Raw genomic sequence first — 15958 nt, forward strand, 5'->3', positions numbered from 1 at the left:
AAAAATCACCATCTTCTTCGTTTCGACGATACGAGTCCAACCATACCAATTTCAGGTAAGAACTATAACGTTTTCACATCGAAAATATGAACTCCGGTTTAGGTACTATTCATCAACTTTTTATTGGTTGATTTTTAGGACTTTTCGAGCTTATAGGAAGCTTCTTGAGGTCTTAAGGAGGCTTGGAGTAGTTCGTTGGAAGTGTTTGGACGTAAGAACACGGAGAACGACAAGTTCAAAGTTTGGCCGGAGATTTCGGGGTTTTTCTGGTGAATCCATGCCGAGTTAGGGGTCAAGGCAGGTATGGATGTGTTTGTCTCGTCAATACCTTCATTTGGATATAAAGTACGTCGAAAATGGTTAAGAAATGAAGAAGTTATGACACTTTGAAGTTTACCCAGAATTTCCGGCAAAACACCCATCTCCGGCGAAACCAGTCCGGCGACGCGAGGAAGAAGACGCGCGCGTGGGCAGCGCGTAGAAGTGGCGCGTGAGGGCGCGTGAAAGACCCAAATCAAGTTCTGAAAATTGTCACGTGTTCGTGACGTCGTGTAGATCACCGTGGTATATTCACCCACCCAAATTGAGCAACGTATGAGAAAGTTATTAACGAATGTTTGTGTATGTGCGTTTAAATGATGTTTTATAATTATTTTAGTATAGGTGAAAATTATACAGACGAAGAACGTAACCAATCTAGGCGAGGAGGTTACGAACCGGCTACTTATCAGTGAGTGGGTAGTTATTTTTCAGTATATATATACGTATACTTGACGTATTTCCCTGAAAACGTATTTTAAAAGAAATACTATTTAAGTAACTTATCATGTATGCATCATATTTTAGAATGTGCATTACTATAATTATGTATATTGTTGCATGGTGCTGAGAAGGCCCAGGTAAGTTACATGTGAGTACATATGATTGAAATACATTTGAAATACGTGAGTATATACATTTGATATACGTACGAAATACAGTTGATATACGTATGAAATGTGATTGAGATATGTTTGAGATACAATTGTGATACGATTGAGTTATGATTGAGGTATAATTGTGATGTGATTGAGATGTGATTGAAAGCTCATTTACTTGCACATGTATATAAGTGCTCCCGCCCAGAGATAGGGGCATAGCCTTCACGTGTATGTTCACCTCCCACACTGCATGCTCGCCTTGGATCCAAGTTAGGTGCACAGCCTGTCGTATAGACCACTTATGTGGGTTCGACTTGTAGGTGACCCGCGATTTATCGCACAGCTTCACGTGATTGTAGCACTAGAGCATACTATGTTATATACGATGATGAATTACAGACCACGTGAGGTGGTATTGATTGTGTGCAGGTTATACATATATATACATGATGAGATGAGATGATTATGAGCTATATATGCAGCCAAGGGCTGAGTTGATTATGATGATAGAGTATGAATTATGTTTATAGCCGAGCGTTGAATTGATTATATGTTATACCCTCAGATTCACATAGAAAAGTTGAGCATTCAGTTATGATATTTGGCATGACATACATTCATATTGTTCAGCATGATTTGATATATATTACGTATATGATTATATACTTTACTTCTGGGAAATTATACTTGTTTTACGGCGAGGGGTTCGTATATTCAAAAGAGAAAAGAAGGTTTTGAATACGTTCGTTTTGCTGACCTACTCAACTTTGTTTTGCGCCCCTCCAGGTTCTAGGTAGCGTATATCGGTGAGTCTCGAGGTGTCCAGCTGAATGTTCTGACAAACCACCACTCATGTAGGATCATCGTCGAGTGTTGTTAAATATGTACATCTTATGTTTGACTGCACTTAGACATTGTGCTCTGGTTGTGTAATCACACTTAAACTTTCATTAGAACCTATCGTATTTGGTTTTAATTAGTCGTACTTTTCTTATAAAATATTGCTTCCGCACAGCGCACATGGCTACGTCACGCTCACGTGACGGCCAGCATGCCTTGACTTCGGTTGGGGAAACTGTCACACCCCAACCGATAAGTAGCCGGTTCGTAACCTCCTCGCCTAGATTGGTTACGTTCTTCGTCTGTATAATTTTCACCTATACAAAAATAATTATAAAACATCATTTAAACGCACATACACAAACATTCGTCAATAACTTTCTCATACGTTGCTCAATTTGGGTAGGTGAATATACCACGGTGATCTACACGACGTCACGAACACGTGACAATTTTCAAAACTTGATTTGGGTCTTTCACGCGCCCTCACGCGCCACTTCTACGCGCTGCCCACGCGCGCGTCTTCTTCCTCGCGTCGCCGGACTGGTTTCGCCGGAGGTGGGTGTTTTGCCGAAAATTCTGGGTAAACTTCAAAGTGTCAGAACTTCTTCATTTCTTAACCATTTTCGACCTACTTTATATCAAAATGAAGGTATTGACGAGACGAACACATCCATACCTGCCTTGACCCCTAACTCGGCGTGGATTCACCATAAAAATCCCCGAAAGCTCCGGCCAAACTTTGAACTTGTCGTTCTCCGTGTTCTTACGTCCAAACACTTCCAACGAACTACTCCAAGCCTCCTTAGGACCTCAAGAAGCTTCCTATAAGCTTGAAAAGTCCTAAAAATCAACCAATAAAAAGTTGATGAATAGTACCTAAACCGGAGTTCGTATTTTCGACGTGAAAACGTTATAGTTCTTACCTGAAATTGGTATGGTTGGACTCGTATCGTCGAAACGAAGAAGATGGTGATTTTTGTTTCGTCGATCTGTGAAGTTTTGATGAACTTGTTGTTTTGGCCGTGGGTTTTTGAGAGAGAAAGAGAATGAGAGCTTGAGCTTGACGGGAGAGATGAGAGTTGAGTGAGTTTGAGGGAGCTGAGGGAAAAAGAGAGAGTGAGGGACAGATGAGAGGAAATCACGGAAAAGAAAAAAAAGAAAAGGTAAGGTGTCCTGTGCAATCCGTGTGTGGACAGTGAAACTTAATCATTCTTAATCATCATAAACGGCCGAAAACGTCTCTTTCATCCAACTTTAATAAAGCTTTAGGGTAATTAAACACACTTCACACATATGAAAATGTTATTTCAGGACGGGTCGTCACATTGTTTGCTTTGGGCTTACCATTCCCTCACGGTTTTATTTTTGGGAACTCACGAGCAACTTCCCAGTGGGTCACCCATCCTGAGATTGCTCTAGCCCCTTCTTGCTTAACTTCGGAGTTCCTATGGAACCCGAAGCCAATAAGTTCCAACAGAACCCGAAGCCAATGAGTTCCCAAAAGGCCTCGTGCTAGGTAGGGATGAGAATATACATATAAGGATCACTCCCTTGGACGGTGTGGGATGTCACAATCCACCCCCCTCAGTGGTCCGACGTCCTCGTCGGCACACTCGCGAACAGGGTTAGGCTCTGATACCAAATTGTCACATCTCTGCCCGGGGTGGAACCCCTTCCCAGGCCCGCTCCACCACCGTAGCACGATATTGTCCGTTTTGGGCTTACCATTCCCTCGCGGTTTTGTTTTTGGGAACTCACGAGCAACTTCCCAGTGAGTCACCCATCCTGGGATTGCTCTAGCCCCCTTCTCGCTTAACTTCGGAGTTCCTACATAACCCGAAGCCAGTGAGCTCCCAAAAGGCCTCGTGCTAGGTAGGGATGAGAATATACATATAGGGATCACTCCCCTGGGTGATGTGGGATGTCGCATATAAACTGGTCTCTCATCAAATTGTGTTATTCTTACTGGTTTTGCTAATTTTTGTCTATATTTTTCTGGTACTAATTCTTCTCTTATGACACTTTTTGTATTCCCTGTATCTATCATAACTGTTGTTTGTATCTTATGTTCTTTTGCTAATTCTATTTCACAATTTATGGTAATTAAGGAACTATTTTTTGGCTTTTCTATACTATAAACAATGTTTCCTAATATTTCAGTTTTTTCTTGTGATTCTATTGAATTAACTTCTAATAACCTATTACTATAACACTTTTCACATAATATTGAATATGTATTATAGTATTTATTTGCAACAAATTTACTACACTTACGACATTTTTCTGGCCAATCTAAATTTATATATTTATACTCTTCTTCATGTTAAATTTATATATTTAACTTGTTGCAATTACAGAACGACTGTAGTTCTGTTTCTGGAGCTTCTGCATTTGGGGCATTTTGGATGCTTGATTGATCCATATTTGGTATTAGTTTTCAGTTACTGGTTGATATTTGGTTGGTTATCCCTTTTCTGATTAGTATTATCTAGTCATCGTTTTAGTTTCTTTCTGTTACCTAGTCATCATTTGAGTTTGTTTCTGAGTTTGGTTGCTTTGCTATATTACCTAGTCATCATTTGAGTTTGTTTTTTAGTTTGGTTGCTTTGCTATATTACCTAGTCATCATTTGGGAATTGAAAATTTAGGTCTCATTGTTTTTTAGGAGTGGTATAAGAATCCTTTGGGTTTAGTTCTAAAAGCTTCTACGTTGCGCACAAGGGAAGGTATGCTTGTATGTTATTTACCTTACTTTATGTGGCACGAAATTGATATGCTCTGATGGACTAGAATTATGCAATCTAATCATATAATTAAACCGAGGTTCATAAAAAAGGAATGGAGCTTTTATGCTATTTTTCACTGGTGGTTTGATATTTGATATTTCTTTTTCTTTTGTATGCAAGCTAGTGAGGAACTTGTGTTGCCAAAGTTACAATGAGCTTGAATGAATTTCTTCATTTTTTTTTTTTTTTGGTAGTAATTTTCAGTGATTGGTCGATAGCTAGTTGGCTAACTTCTCTCTCTATTATTTGCTCCTATGAAGAATTAGTTGGATGATGCATGCTGTTCGTTTTAATGGATTCTTGGTTTCAGTTTTAGTTGAAATTAGTCTTTGAGTTTCTTGATGAGTTTGGTTGCTTTGCTTTATTACCTAGTCATTATTTGAAAATTGAGGATTGGTCTTATTGTTTTAGGAATAGTTTGTTCGAGTTCAGTTTTTAATTAAATTTTGACATATCTTTCTTTGCTATTTGTTGGATGTGTGATAATGCTCAATTTTTTTCTCTTGTATCTCCGCAGGTTTATGAGAAATTTGTGTCGGCTATGTTACTTGCAGGCTCCAACAACCAGTAGCAAAAGCACAAGAGTCTTCGTGGTCCAGCCAGGTTTACATTTTTTAGGGTTTTTTTTTTCTTCATTAGTTTATTATTTCGAAACGATATTTGTTCCCTTTGTGCATGTTTAGTTTATTAAACATGTTACTAATGTAAAAATTACTTCTATTGACATATAAATTGCCATTATGATGTAGTTCATATTATTCATTAGCTTGGTTCACTAAAATTAAAGTTTAAATTCTAGATTCATTTTCAAGAAAAATTATGAAAATAATTAAATGAGAAAAAGCAATACAGGATGTGAAGAAAGCATGTCATCACGCATTTCAAGAATAAGTGACGCTCAAAGCGTCACATATTGTTTCAAGTACGGAATTTGAGCTAGGAATGTTTGAGGAAAATAGGACCACATATAGAGCTAGTAGGTGACGAACAAAAAATTCGTCACATAAACTATAGGTGACGCATCGTGTGACGCTAGAAATTCATCACATATAGTTATATGTGATGAATTTTAGTGTATATGTAACAAAACCCATTCGTCACATAATCCATGTTTTCTTGTAGTGATTTCCATGTTGATGCAAGAAAAACATAACAATTATTTGGGTTCAATTATGGATATGAATCAATATGTTTTTGTTGCACTTGTGCCTTGATCCTCACCATAAATTGGATAAGGTTGTTGATTATTTTGAGATACTATTTGGTGAGGATGATCAAAAAGTTGAAATTGTCCCAAATACTGTGAAAGATTTGTTGATTGATCTTTACAAGATTCATGAAGATATGTCGTTCGTTACACAACAAAGTATAAGTAGTGGTGGTATTTCTTAAACCGCAATGACAAGTGGAGTTCTTCATCAAGCATGACCAAAACCGAAATAAAGTTGAAAGAAAAAAGCAAAATGATGAAAACAAAAAGAGCCCGGGTTGTACATAATGATGTGGATATGTATCTTTCCGATTCTAATGAAGGAGAACAAGAGGCAAAGTTGATATATTGAATTCGTGAAGAGTGAAAGGAGTACCTAAATATTATATTTTGGCACATTTTGCAAGAGAGATGTTAGCTATTCTTGTATCAATCATTGCTTCATAATCCTCCTTTAGCACAAGTGGATGGATAATTGATTAATATCGTAGTTCTTTGAGTAAAAAAATGGTAGAGAATTTGATATGTACCCAAAATTGGCTTAGGTCTATCCATATTGCATTACATCATGAGCCAACCATTAAGGAGATTGAGTTTTGTGAAGTTGAGAAATGTATCTTATTTATTGTCATTTTTGTTAGATTATTTTAAAACAATATTTTGATTAGATGTTATTCCTTTATTTTATTTTATTTGTATGTAGAAATGGCAAGTGGAAATTCAAGAAAAAGTGCTACTAGGCAGCCTAAGCGTTAGCAAACAAACTCTCATTCAAACTTGAAATAGTTAGATACTGAGCTTCAGGACTTGAAGAAGAGTGTGCAAAACATGGAACTTTGAGTGTTTATTTGAAATTATGATTATAGTTTGAATGTTTATTTTAAGTGGAATAATTCTTTGAAGTTTAGCCTTTGGAAGACTTGAACACGAATGGTTATTTTTAGTGTCTTCGATTCTAGTTGGAATGTTTATTTTATTATGAATGTGTTGGAATTGTAAACATTGAAAATTTTTTAATATAGAAATTTGAAATGTTTATTTATAAAAATAAAAAAAATAAAAAAAAGGAAAAAGAAAAAAAGGAACCAAATTGAAACCGAACCAAATAGTAATTTTGGTTTGATTTTGGCAAAAAATTTAACCGAACTGAAACAAACCCACCCCTAGTCACAGCAGTGTGAGTTTGATATGGGTGAGTTTTATATATTAAATGTGGTACTCGTCAACTTTTTTTTCTCTATTTTATGACTGATCAAGAAATTTTTCAAAATGCTCAATATTTAAGCGGATACTCCACGTACCTTAAATGAGTGGAGGGACATAGAAAAAGATATCATTTCCTCCACTTGTATTAATGACATGTGGAGTACCACTTGAATACCCGGTATTCAAAAAAGGAGTAGAATTCTCTCCTCTCTAAATCCCCACCCCTTCCCTCCCCTCCACTTTCACTTTCATCTTTGTCTTTCTCTCTATATAAATAAGTCAACACAAAATGTTGATGTGACTTAATTGCGACTATTCAAATAGAATGGAGGGTAGGGGAGGGGAGGGGAATTTGGAATCCTACTTCCTTGGAAAACCTCTTTGTTTCGTCACATCTTTTCTCTCTCTTGTTATCTAATGTATAGGTATCACACTCATGAGTCAAATATATTGAACTCAGAAATAAGAATCACTCTCATTACACTCAAACTATCGAACTTACAAATAGAAATTATTCACATTTTTTCAAACACGATGGTTAATTACTATATTATTAGTGTGTCATACTCAATTTTCCGATCCACTGTGGAACACCTTAAAAGAATTCTACTAAATTTTGTTTCCTGTTTCCTTAACAGCAATGACATGAAACCCTCTTATTGACATCATTAACACACGGACATGGTTGGATCAAGTTGTCTTGAAACCCAGTTTGGTTGTCAACTGGCAACCCAACATGACCTACAATAATATATTGATCCACACTTCATCAAATCTGTGGTGGTTAAATACACTTGTCTGTCAAAAGTGTCTAATTAACTAGTCACAATTGACACATAAGAGCAATATCCGCTGAATACTAATTAATAATATTCAAGTGGGTTCCTCTATATGGGTTATATCTGCCAAAAGCTTATCCTACTTGGGTTGGGGGGGGGCATGCTAATGAGAATCCTAGAAGGCAAAATAATGGTCCTAATTCAAGTTGAAAACGACCCCCACTTTGTATTGCTTTACTTGATGTCGTTTCCATTTTCTTATAACAAAATTCTAAATACTAATTATTTTAACCCACCAAGTAAACAATAAAGCATGATTCCTAAGTTGAATTCGTCTAGAAGATTATTCACTACGCCTGCTTTCTTGACGAATCTTTGAACACAAAGTAGTACAGAAAGTGCCTCTATTTTGTTATAAATTATATTATAAATACATTTGTTTGAACATCGTTATCATTTGATTAAGAATAATAAGAAATGTCAGGCATGGAGAAATTAGCGGGGTAATTGAACGGAGAAAAATATCTTGTAATCTATAACATCATGTGGTAAGTATTTATTGAGCGAGTTGTGCACTGTGTAAACACGTGATAATCATCCATTGCACCAATGAGACAGTTGACACAATATATTAGTTGCAAAAGAGTATTAGCACTCCTCATCTCAAATTTTAAATCGCCTTAATTGTTCTTTATTCTTTCGTAGACACTTGCAAATCACTTGAAGCCCCAAATATACTCGGACCATTTATAATCAAGTCAATCCAAGGTTTTTGATACGATTCTATTGGAGTGTGAGAATTTAGGCTAACTCGCCCTATAAGTTTTTCTGTGTTAAAATATTTGTCACTTATAAAAGTCAAATCAGAAAGCTTATTACTTATAAATAAAATGAAATCCATTAGACGTGAATAACATTGGCAAGTCGATCCGAAGTTGGATTGAAGTTTGAAACTCGATAATATGAAATATCCAAAACCAAAGCTTAAAAAAATATTTGGTTAAAGTTTGACAGAATAATGTGTGTGAAGTAAAAGCTTCGTCATCCTGAGGCATGTAAACTCAAAACTCCCAAGTCGCTAACTCGAAAGGCCGCAAAAAGAGAAGACAAATGCAGAGCCGTGTTGCAGACAAAGAGCTATTGCCATTTTTCAGATAACAGTTCACACCAAAAGACAAAGTTGATAAGGTTTAGAAAGGATTGACGAACTCTAAGCCGCATCATGGTTTAGTACGAATATTATCAACTTAAACACTTATTACTAGCTGTGTTTTTGTTTTTTTTTTTTTTTGTATTCTAAAAATAGAGGACCAGCTGATGTTTTTACCATAAACATTCATAATTCCAGCAGTTGAGAAGACTCACAAAAGGGTGGTGAGGCATTTCAACTTTTTATCACCATCATTGTGCGATTCATCTATTATTAACTGTTGAGTTTTACTTTATTACAATACTTTGACAATATTAAAAGTAAGTAGTCTATATGTAAATAATAAAAAATTATATTATTTTATTATATCTCCGATATAAAAACACGTTTTTAATAACGATACACTCCAAACTAAAATTTTAAAAATAAAATAGATAAGGCAACCCAAAAGGAAGAGTCAAAAAAAGGTTGATGGAAGCCAATTTGGACTTTTGCTAATGAGCAGAAGCCACACATAATTTTATATGCATAATTGCAAGTATTATGATAAGGAAGGAAAGGGACGCGTTACCATTTGCTCTTGCTGGTAAAAACAAACTATCCATGTGGTGACATTGTATTCATAAAGTTGGATATTTTTTTTCATAAACTATTTTTATGCGTCAAAAGTCCACTTGGTGCACATATGTGAAGTAGACTGAACTTGACAGCCTCAGCGTCACAGATGCCATTTGATTTCCCACCATGCATATCAAGAGCGATTTACAGATAGATCATTCTCAATTCTTTTACTTTCAAACAAGCGATAGCGGAGAAAGAAAATCAAATCAAACTCGAGAGGTTGGACGCAGAATCTCAAGGAAAAATACAGCGACAATAATGTGTCCTTTTTATTCCATTATTCAGCAATATTGTGTAAAATTGAAATGCTATGGTAGATTATTGGCTAGTTCACCAGTGTAGAAAATCAATGAAAATAAATGTGATGGTCCATATACAGTATAAGAAAAACTAAAGCTATTAATATAAGGAAGTGTTATTGGCACTTCAAAAATCTTATTCTACACTCCTCACAAGTGTATTTTTGTTTCCAAATATAGAAAGTTTGGAGTGTAAAGTGGGATTTTTGAAGTGCTAATAACAATTTCCTTAATATAACCTATTAGAATTCCTTTTGCTTCTTAAAAATCTTCAGGAATTCTTCATGTTGCTCCTGTCTGCACGTCTTCCTCCCCCTAAAAAGTTCACCGAATATATGAGCTCTAATAAGCACATAATAATATGTACACAATGAGAAGGCTCAGAAAATTGAAGGTGGATATGGCCTGCAAAAACAAAGAAAAATATAGCATTAGATGTCATTAACAAGAAAATTAACTTCAAATGCTTAGTAGTATTTATCTTCACTTCTTTCTGAACTCCTGACCCTCGCAAATGACATTTCGGTACTAAATTAACGTAAACATATTGTTATATTAAAAAATGAAGAAAATTAACTCATCCCAAAATCATAAAAAGCGGTATTAACAAAAGGGTAAATTTACTTGCATTTATATTAGAGTCTGCAGAAAAAATTAGCTGAGGAAGATAACCCTGGGATCCAATATCATAAACCTGAGTACCATTCGGATAATATAGTCCATAGTTTCTCTCCGATGCCGGACCAGGCTTCAAATCCTCATTAAACAGTGCAAAAACGTAAATGTCAATCGGAACTTGAGGCTTCGCCGGCGTCCCTTTTTTCTCTTCAATTTTCCTCATCAGATTCCCATTGTAAATACCAGCATTCTCCGGCGTGGCGCCGGCCTCGTTGGCATCCCCCTTGGAAGGCCAGCCGGTCTCGGATATTCGGACCTCGATGTCCGAATGGCCCATCGCCTTGATGGCGGAATAAACGGCATCAATCTGGGCATCCAGCATGTTGTCGTAGTGGAGATTCGTGACTGAATCGACCATACCAGAATTAGGCTGGAACAGCACGTAGTCTATCGAAACTTCACCTGGATTGTCCTTGTAAGCAAAGTACGGATAAGCATTTATCAAAAAAGGCGAATTAACTTGCGAGTGGAAGCTGAGGATCGGCTGGATATATTGAGCGAGATCTTGTCGGAAACTCCCCGAGGACGGCGGGTAGGATTTTCCTAAAATAGTAAGCGAGTGCGCGGTCGTGACAGCTACTTGTTTGGAGAGGCCGAGGTTCACGAGGGCGCGGTAGACTGATTGCATTGCCGGGAGGAGGTACGACCACAGCTGGGTGTCGGTGCCGCCGAGGACTTCGTTCCCGACGTTGATGCACGTGATTTTGGTCTGGGGGAGATGGGGCTGCACGTGCTGCTGAATCCAGGATTGGGCTTTGAGAGGGTCGGTGGACATGCTCTGCAAGTACTCGTTGCCGAGGCCGATGATGAAATCAACCTCTGAGTTCGCGAAGGCTTGGAGGACGTTCGGATCCGCATCGTAAAGTTTGATGCGGCTGACGTTGAGGGACTGGAGGAGGACGGCCACTCGCGACGGAGATGGGAGGTTGTTGGCTATTTGTCCATAGTTGATTCCGAAGCTCAGGCTCTGGACTTCGAGACTTGAATCTGAAAAGTGAAAACAGATATTAAATTCAGATCCCAAATTCGATGAAATTAACGTCAAATGTTTACTTGAATTTAAGAAAATCCCACTGGAGATTAGTGAGTGGTGAATCTAAATTGATCACATAACAGAAGATTGGATTATGTTTGGTTGGTGAGAAAACAGAGCAAACTAGATGGGAGAAAAAGAAAATTTTCAAATTTGAAGTTTCTTTTTTCTTTCAAGAAAACCAAAAAGGAGATATATAAGACCCAGTTGAGAAAATTTTCTTTTAAGAGGACCCAGAAAGAAAATCTGAGACTTTTAGTTCAAAGTTTCCATCTTGTTTTCTGTGTTTTCTTTATTTTCCTGCACTTTCTGGGAAACCCAACACATGAAGGTGGAAGAAAGTAGGTTAATTGGAAAAGAGGAGGAACCTGAAAGACCGAGGAAGAGCAGAATAATTGTGAATAGGACAGTGGAGGCTGCCATTACTGATCGGATCTTGGGCTTCACCTTTCAAGAAGGCAACTCCACCGCCCCCACTAACCCCTGTAGGCTGTACCCCAAGAGCTACGTACAACTTTTGCCACCTAACAATTCCCAGCATCCTTTTTTATAAGAATGAAAAGTAAAAAAAAACCTTCCTTTTTAATGAAAAATCATTTTTAAAAGTATAGTAAATAGTACAAAAGAAAAGTATAAATGTGTTTTTTCGTTAAAAGTAAATAATAACAAGAGTGTTTTGTTAAACCTCCATTTTTTAAAAGTAAATAATTTTACCTTTGTTGCCCTGTACAAAAGATTAAAACTAAAAAGGTCGTGTTTTATTTTATTTTTTATTTTTAATTTTTAATTTTATTTTTTATTTTGAACAAACGATATTATTAACACTAAAGGAAGAGGATAAACTTAAGCCTCACAATAAGCTAGCAATAATGTGATTCAAATTCACTTTTAGAGAGAATCGAACCTGAGACCTCTCACTTACAAGTGAAAAAGAATATCACTATACCGTAGTACTAAGTGGCAAAACATGCTGTGCTTTTGAGTGCATTTGCTCACCACCCTCATCAAGTGGTCACAATGCTCACCACCTTACTAAGTACTATTGGATAAAACTAAATTTTGAGATTTGTTTCTATTGTGACAACCTGTTCCTAAAATTTCATTTTTATTTATTTCAATCGAGGGAATTGACGAAAATGCCCTAGATGCAAGGATTTTGACTTTTGTTGACCATGGTCTAGAGGAATGTATGACTTATTCTTTTGGTGTATTTGTGTAATACTCGTTGGTACGAACGCATAGGCAAAAGCCGTTCACGAGTCCGGATTATAACGGTATAGTCACGGACATTTGAAGTTGTTTCACTAAATTATAGATTCAAAGGAAAATAAACTCCCACAATTGTAACCAATTAGAGAAACAGGAAAGGAATGAGCAACCAATTAGAAGGAAAAAAAAAGGGGGGGGGGGGGGAGGGGGGAAGAAAGGAAAAAAAAAAAAAAAAAAAAAAAAGCCCAGCCACCAACCCGATTCCATTTCCGACGGTTTCCGCCATTCTTTCCGTTGATTCATCACCATTCATCACCCACAACCTCTTCCTCAACCTCCCCTCTTCTATCTTCCCCCAAATTTGAGGATTTTTAGGGTCCAAGTCATGTAGAACCCCATCGATGCACCGGAGGTGCTCGACAGTGATTCCTCTGATCCGGCGAGCTTCACCACCCACCACCACCCTTAATCAACTCCCCTTGGACCCAGGCACAAGACCCAATTGGTTATAGGGGCATTGGAGCACCGAGGAAGTCGAATCGAATAACACTCACCTTAGGGTTTCTTACGGGTTCAAATCAATTTAGAGCCTTTGCCGGCCAAATTGGACTTGGCCACAGGTATAAAGTTTTCTCTAATCTTTGAGATCTTCCTTTCTGTAAATTTTGAGAATTTTTAGAGATAATTGAATTTTCCCGCGAATTGGGACGACCGACCGCCGTGTGCGGCAGCGCGTGAACCAAGTCACCCCCTGACCTTTCTAAGCTAAGTTTGACACCCCAATTCCATAGGTGAAGTCTAATTGATGAAATCTCATCGTTTGAGCATAGTTTTGATAAAGATCGCTACTTGAACATTATGTGAATTCACGATCCGACTGTTGGATCGTCACCAAACTTTAATACATTATAATATATAATATTTGAGGATATTATAAACTTATAGATTGGGAATCTGACGTACGGATCTTCCCGAATTGGATTTGTAAGTGTGTAAAATAAAACGTTGACCGCCACTTGAATTGGTAATTGACGGAGATCCAACCGTTGGACCGTAATGAAACTTTAGCATGATGTTTTAGAAGCAAAATGTGTATCTTTGGAAGTTATGGATTGGAAATATTAGATGCGGATCTTTCGGATTGAGTTACGTAGGGTTATGGACCCTACCATTGATCTTTGACCGATGGTTGACTTTTGGTCAATAAGTCTCAAATCATTCTAGAATGTCATTGGGATGTGTTTTATGTAAGTTATGTGTTCTATTGATAAGAGTTCTGAGACGTGACTGAATAATTCTTCTAGGTGAGGATCATTCATGACGTCTCGATATTCATGCTAGGAAGTCGTAGTGCGGACCTCAGGTGAGTGGGTCATTTCCTTTTATCATATGTATATCATTGATAGTTCCACAAAACGCTTTTAAATTGATATATGCATTTTATGCCATGTCATATATATATATATATATTTGTATATTCTAAAATACTATGATATGGTTGAGTTTTAGATTGCATTATTGTATAACCATATGCATATTACCTACATATAATTTTTGTGAATGCCTTGAAGTGCTAAGGTGAACGCGAAACGTACAGGTAAGTTCAGGTGAGTTTATAGTATTATTTGAAATGATTGAGTTAGGGCATGACTATATTAGTGTTTTGTGCAACTCCGACATTATCGTACAAGTTCCAATGATAGGTAACTCTGACACTATCATACATGTTACAATGATAGGCAACTTCGACATTGTCGTACAAGTTGCAATGATAGGCAACTCCAACATTGTCGTACAGGTTGCCTATGAGTCGTACAGGTTGCATTAGGCAACTTTGACTCAGATGTTATCATGGGTTGATTTATGAGCCGTGCAGGTTGCATTAAGGAACTTCGACTCATGGGTTACCATAGATTGATGAGCACTTGATTTATATTGTTGTTGCCGATATATAGTGATTTGGAACGTTCTTGGATTTACTATTGATTTACATTTGATTTCATACTTATATGTAGTATGATTTCATGGAACCTATACAGGTATTATAGCGAGGGGTTATATCGTTTAAAAGGTCTTTATTAAAGCTTTATATTCAGGCCCACTCACTCTTGTTTTTATCTCTCCAGGTTCTAGTAGTAAAGTTTTTGTATCGACGAGGATTCATGGCAAGTCTTGGTATTGAAGATTACCTTCAACGGTATGACTTTCAATCCACTCTACTGTACTTTACTTATGCTCTAACGTCACGTGTGAAATGGGGTCATTCCCGCTCACAGTGCACTCTCATATTTAGGCACTTTTAGGTTAAAATTTATTCACACATTCCACATCACCACATTTTATGGCTTCGTCACTTTCCAGGTGTCGGCCAACACATCTCAATTCGGATTCCTAGTGGACAATCCAGGTCGGGATGTGTCATCTATTCATTATACAAATCTCGAAATTCAAACTCATCCAATAGTTATAAATAGGACGATGAACATCACCATCACTTAAAGGTGGTGAACAAAACCGTTCCCATTGTTTTTGGTCAAAGAAGAAAAGGCTTTTGTTTTGATACACAATTTACAAAAAATTAGCCAAAGTCATACGGTATGCAAAATTATAGTAATTAAATATTGAACTCTTTATTCATGTGAACAAAATTTTAGACCTTCTGCTTATAACTCATAAGCAGAGGCAAATCGATATGGGAACCATGGTGGTTGTAAAATCGACAGAGATCAGAAAAGAAATGTTGTTGTAAAGTTGACGATAAGTGTGCAGTGGAATAAAGTAAATAAGACACAATATTTACGAGGTTCAGCAAGTGTGCTTACGTTCTCGGGGCAGCAGCAGTACTTTCTTTCATTATATGAAATAATAAGAGTACAAAATAACTCTTGCTATTTTCTCTTTTCTCTCTGGCCTGGCTCACTGGTAATTTCTTTCCCATCTCTCTTCTTTCCTTTTCTCTTCCTTTTCCTTCATAACGCCCTCTTTCTTTCCTCTGTATGTTTTTCTCTCATCTCTTTCTTCTTCTTCTCATCCCTTTCCTCCATAACTGATAGGAGCATATTCATGCGACTTAAATGGCTTGTTCTCGTGCATTTACGTTATGTTTCTCTAGTTATTTTAGTCCTTTATGCTTCTTTTGTGTGTTTTCAGGTTCTAAGGGCTTAGGGAGCAAGAAAGTGCATTTTGAGGCTATTTGGAGCATTTTTGTGCATGAATTGGATAGC

The 15958-nt window shown here is 37.1% G+C and overlaps 1 protein-coding gene and 1 long non-coding RNA gene across 3 annotated transcripts; one reads left to right on the forward strand and one right to left on the reverse strand.

Annotated features, from left to right (window-relative positions):
- The first annotated feature begins 434 nt into the window (after window positions 1–434).
- Window positions 435–1896, forward strand: LOC148698083 (uncharacterized). Its single transcript, XR_015960329.1, has 3 exons — window positions 435–564; window positions 664–730; window positions 1707–1896. It is a non-coding gene; the product is annotated as an uncharacterized LOC148698083 (long non-coding RNA).
- Window positions 1897–9749: 7853 nt separating this feature from the next.
- Window positions 9750–12054, reverse strand: LOC137715502 (glucan endo-1,3-beta-glucosidase 14). 2 transcript variants are annotated; one of them, XM_068454848.2, is made up of 3 exons: window positions 11894–12054; window positions 10443–11479; window positions 9750–10219 (listed from the first exon to the last, which is right to left on the reverse strand). In XM_068454848.2, the coding sequence occupies exons 1-3, from the start codon at window positions 11946–11948 to the stop codon at window positions 10157–10159; spliced, it is 1155 nt and encodes a 384-aa protein (XP_068310949.1). In that variant the 5' UTR covers window positions 11949–12054; the 3' UTR covers window positions 9750–10156. The 2 variants fall into 2 exon arrangements, with proteins under 2 accessions (XP_068310949.1, XP_068310948.1); XM_068454847.2 differs by having other exon boundaries at window positions 9939–10219; window positions 10439–11479.
- Between the last annotated feature and the right edge of the window lie 3904 nt (window positions 12055–15958).

Source organism: Pyrus communis, chromosome 3 (genome assembly GCF_041283825.1).
Source record: "Pyrus communis isolate YQ-2024b chromosome 3, ASM4128382v1, whole genome shotgun sequence".
In the NCBI taxonomy this organism is placed as follows: Eukaryota; Viridiplantae; Streptophyta; class Magnoliopsida; order Rosales; family Rosaceae; genus Pyrus; species Pyrus communis.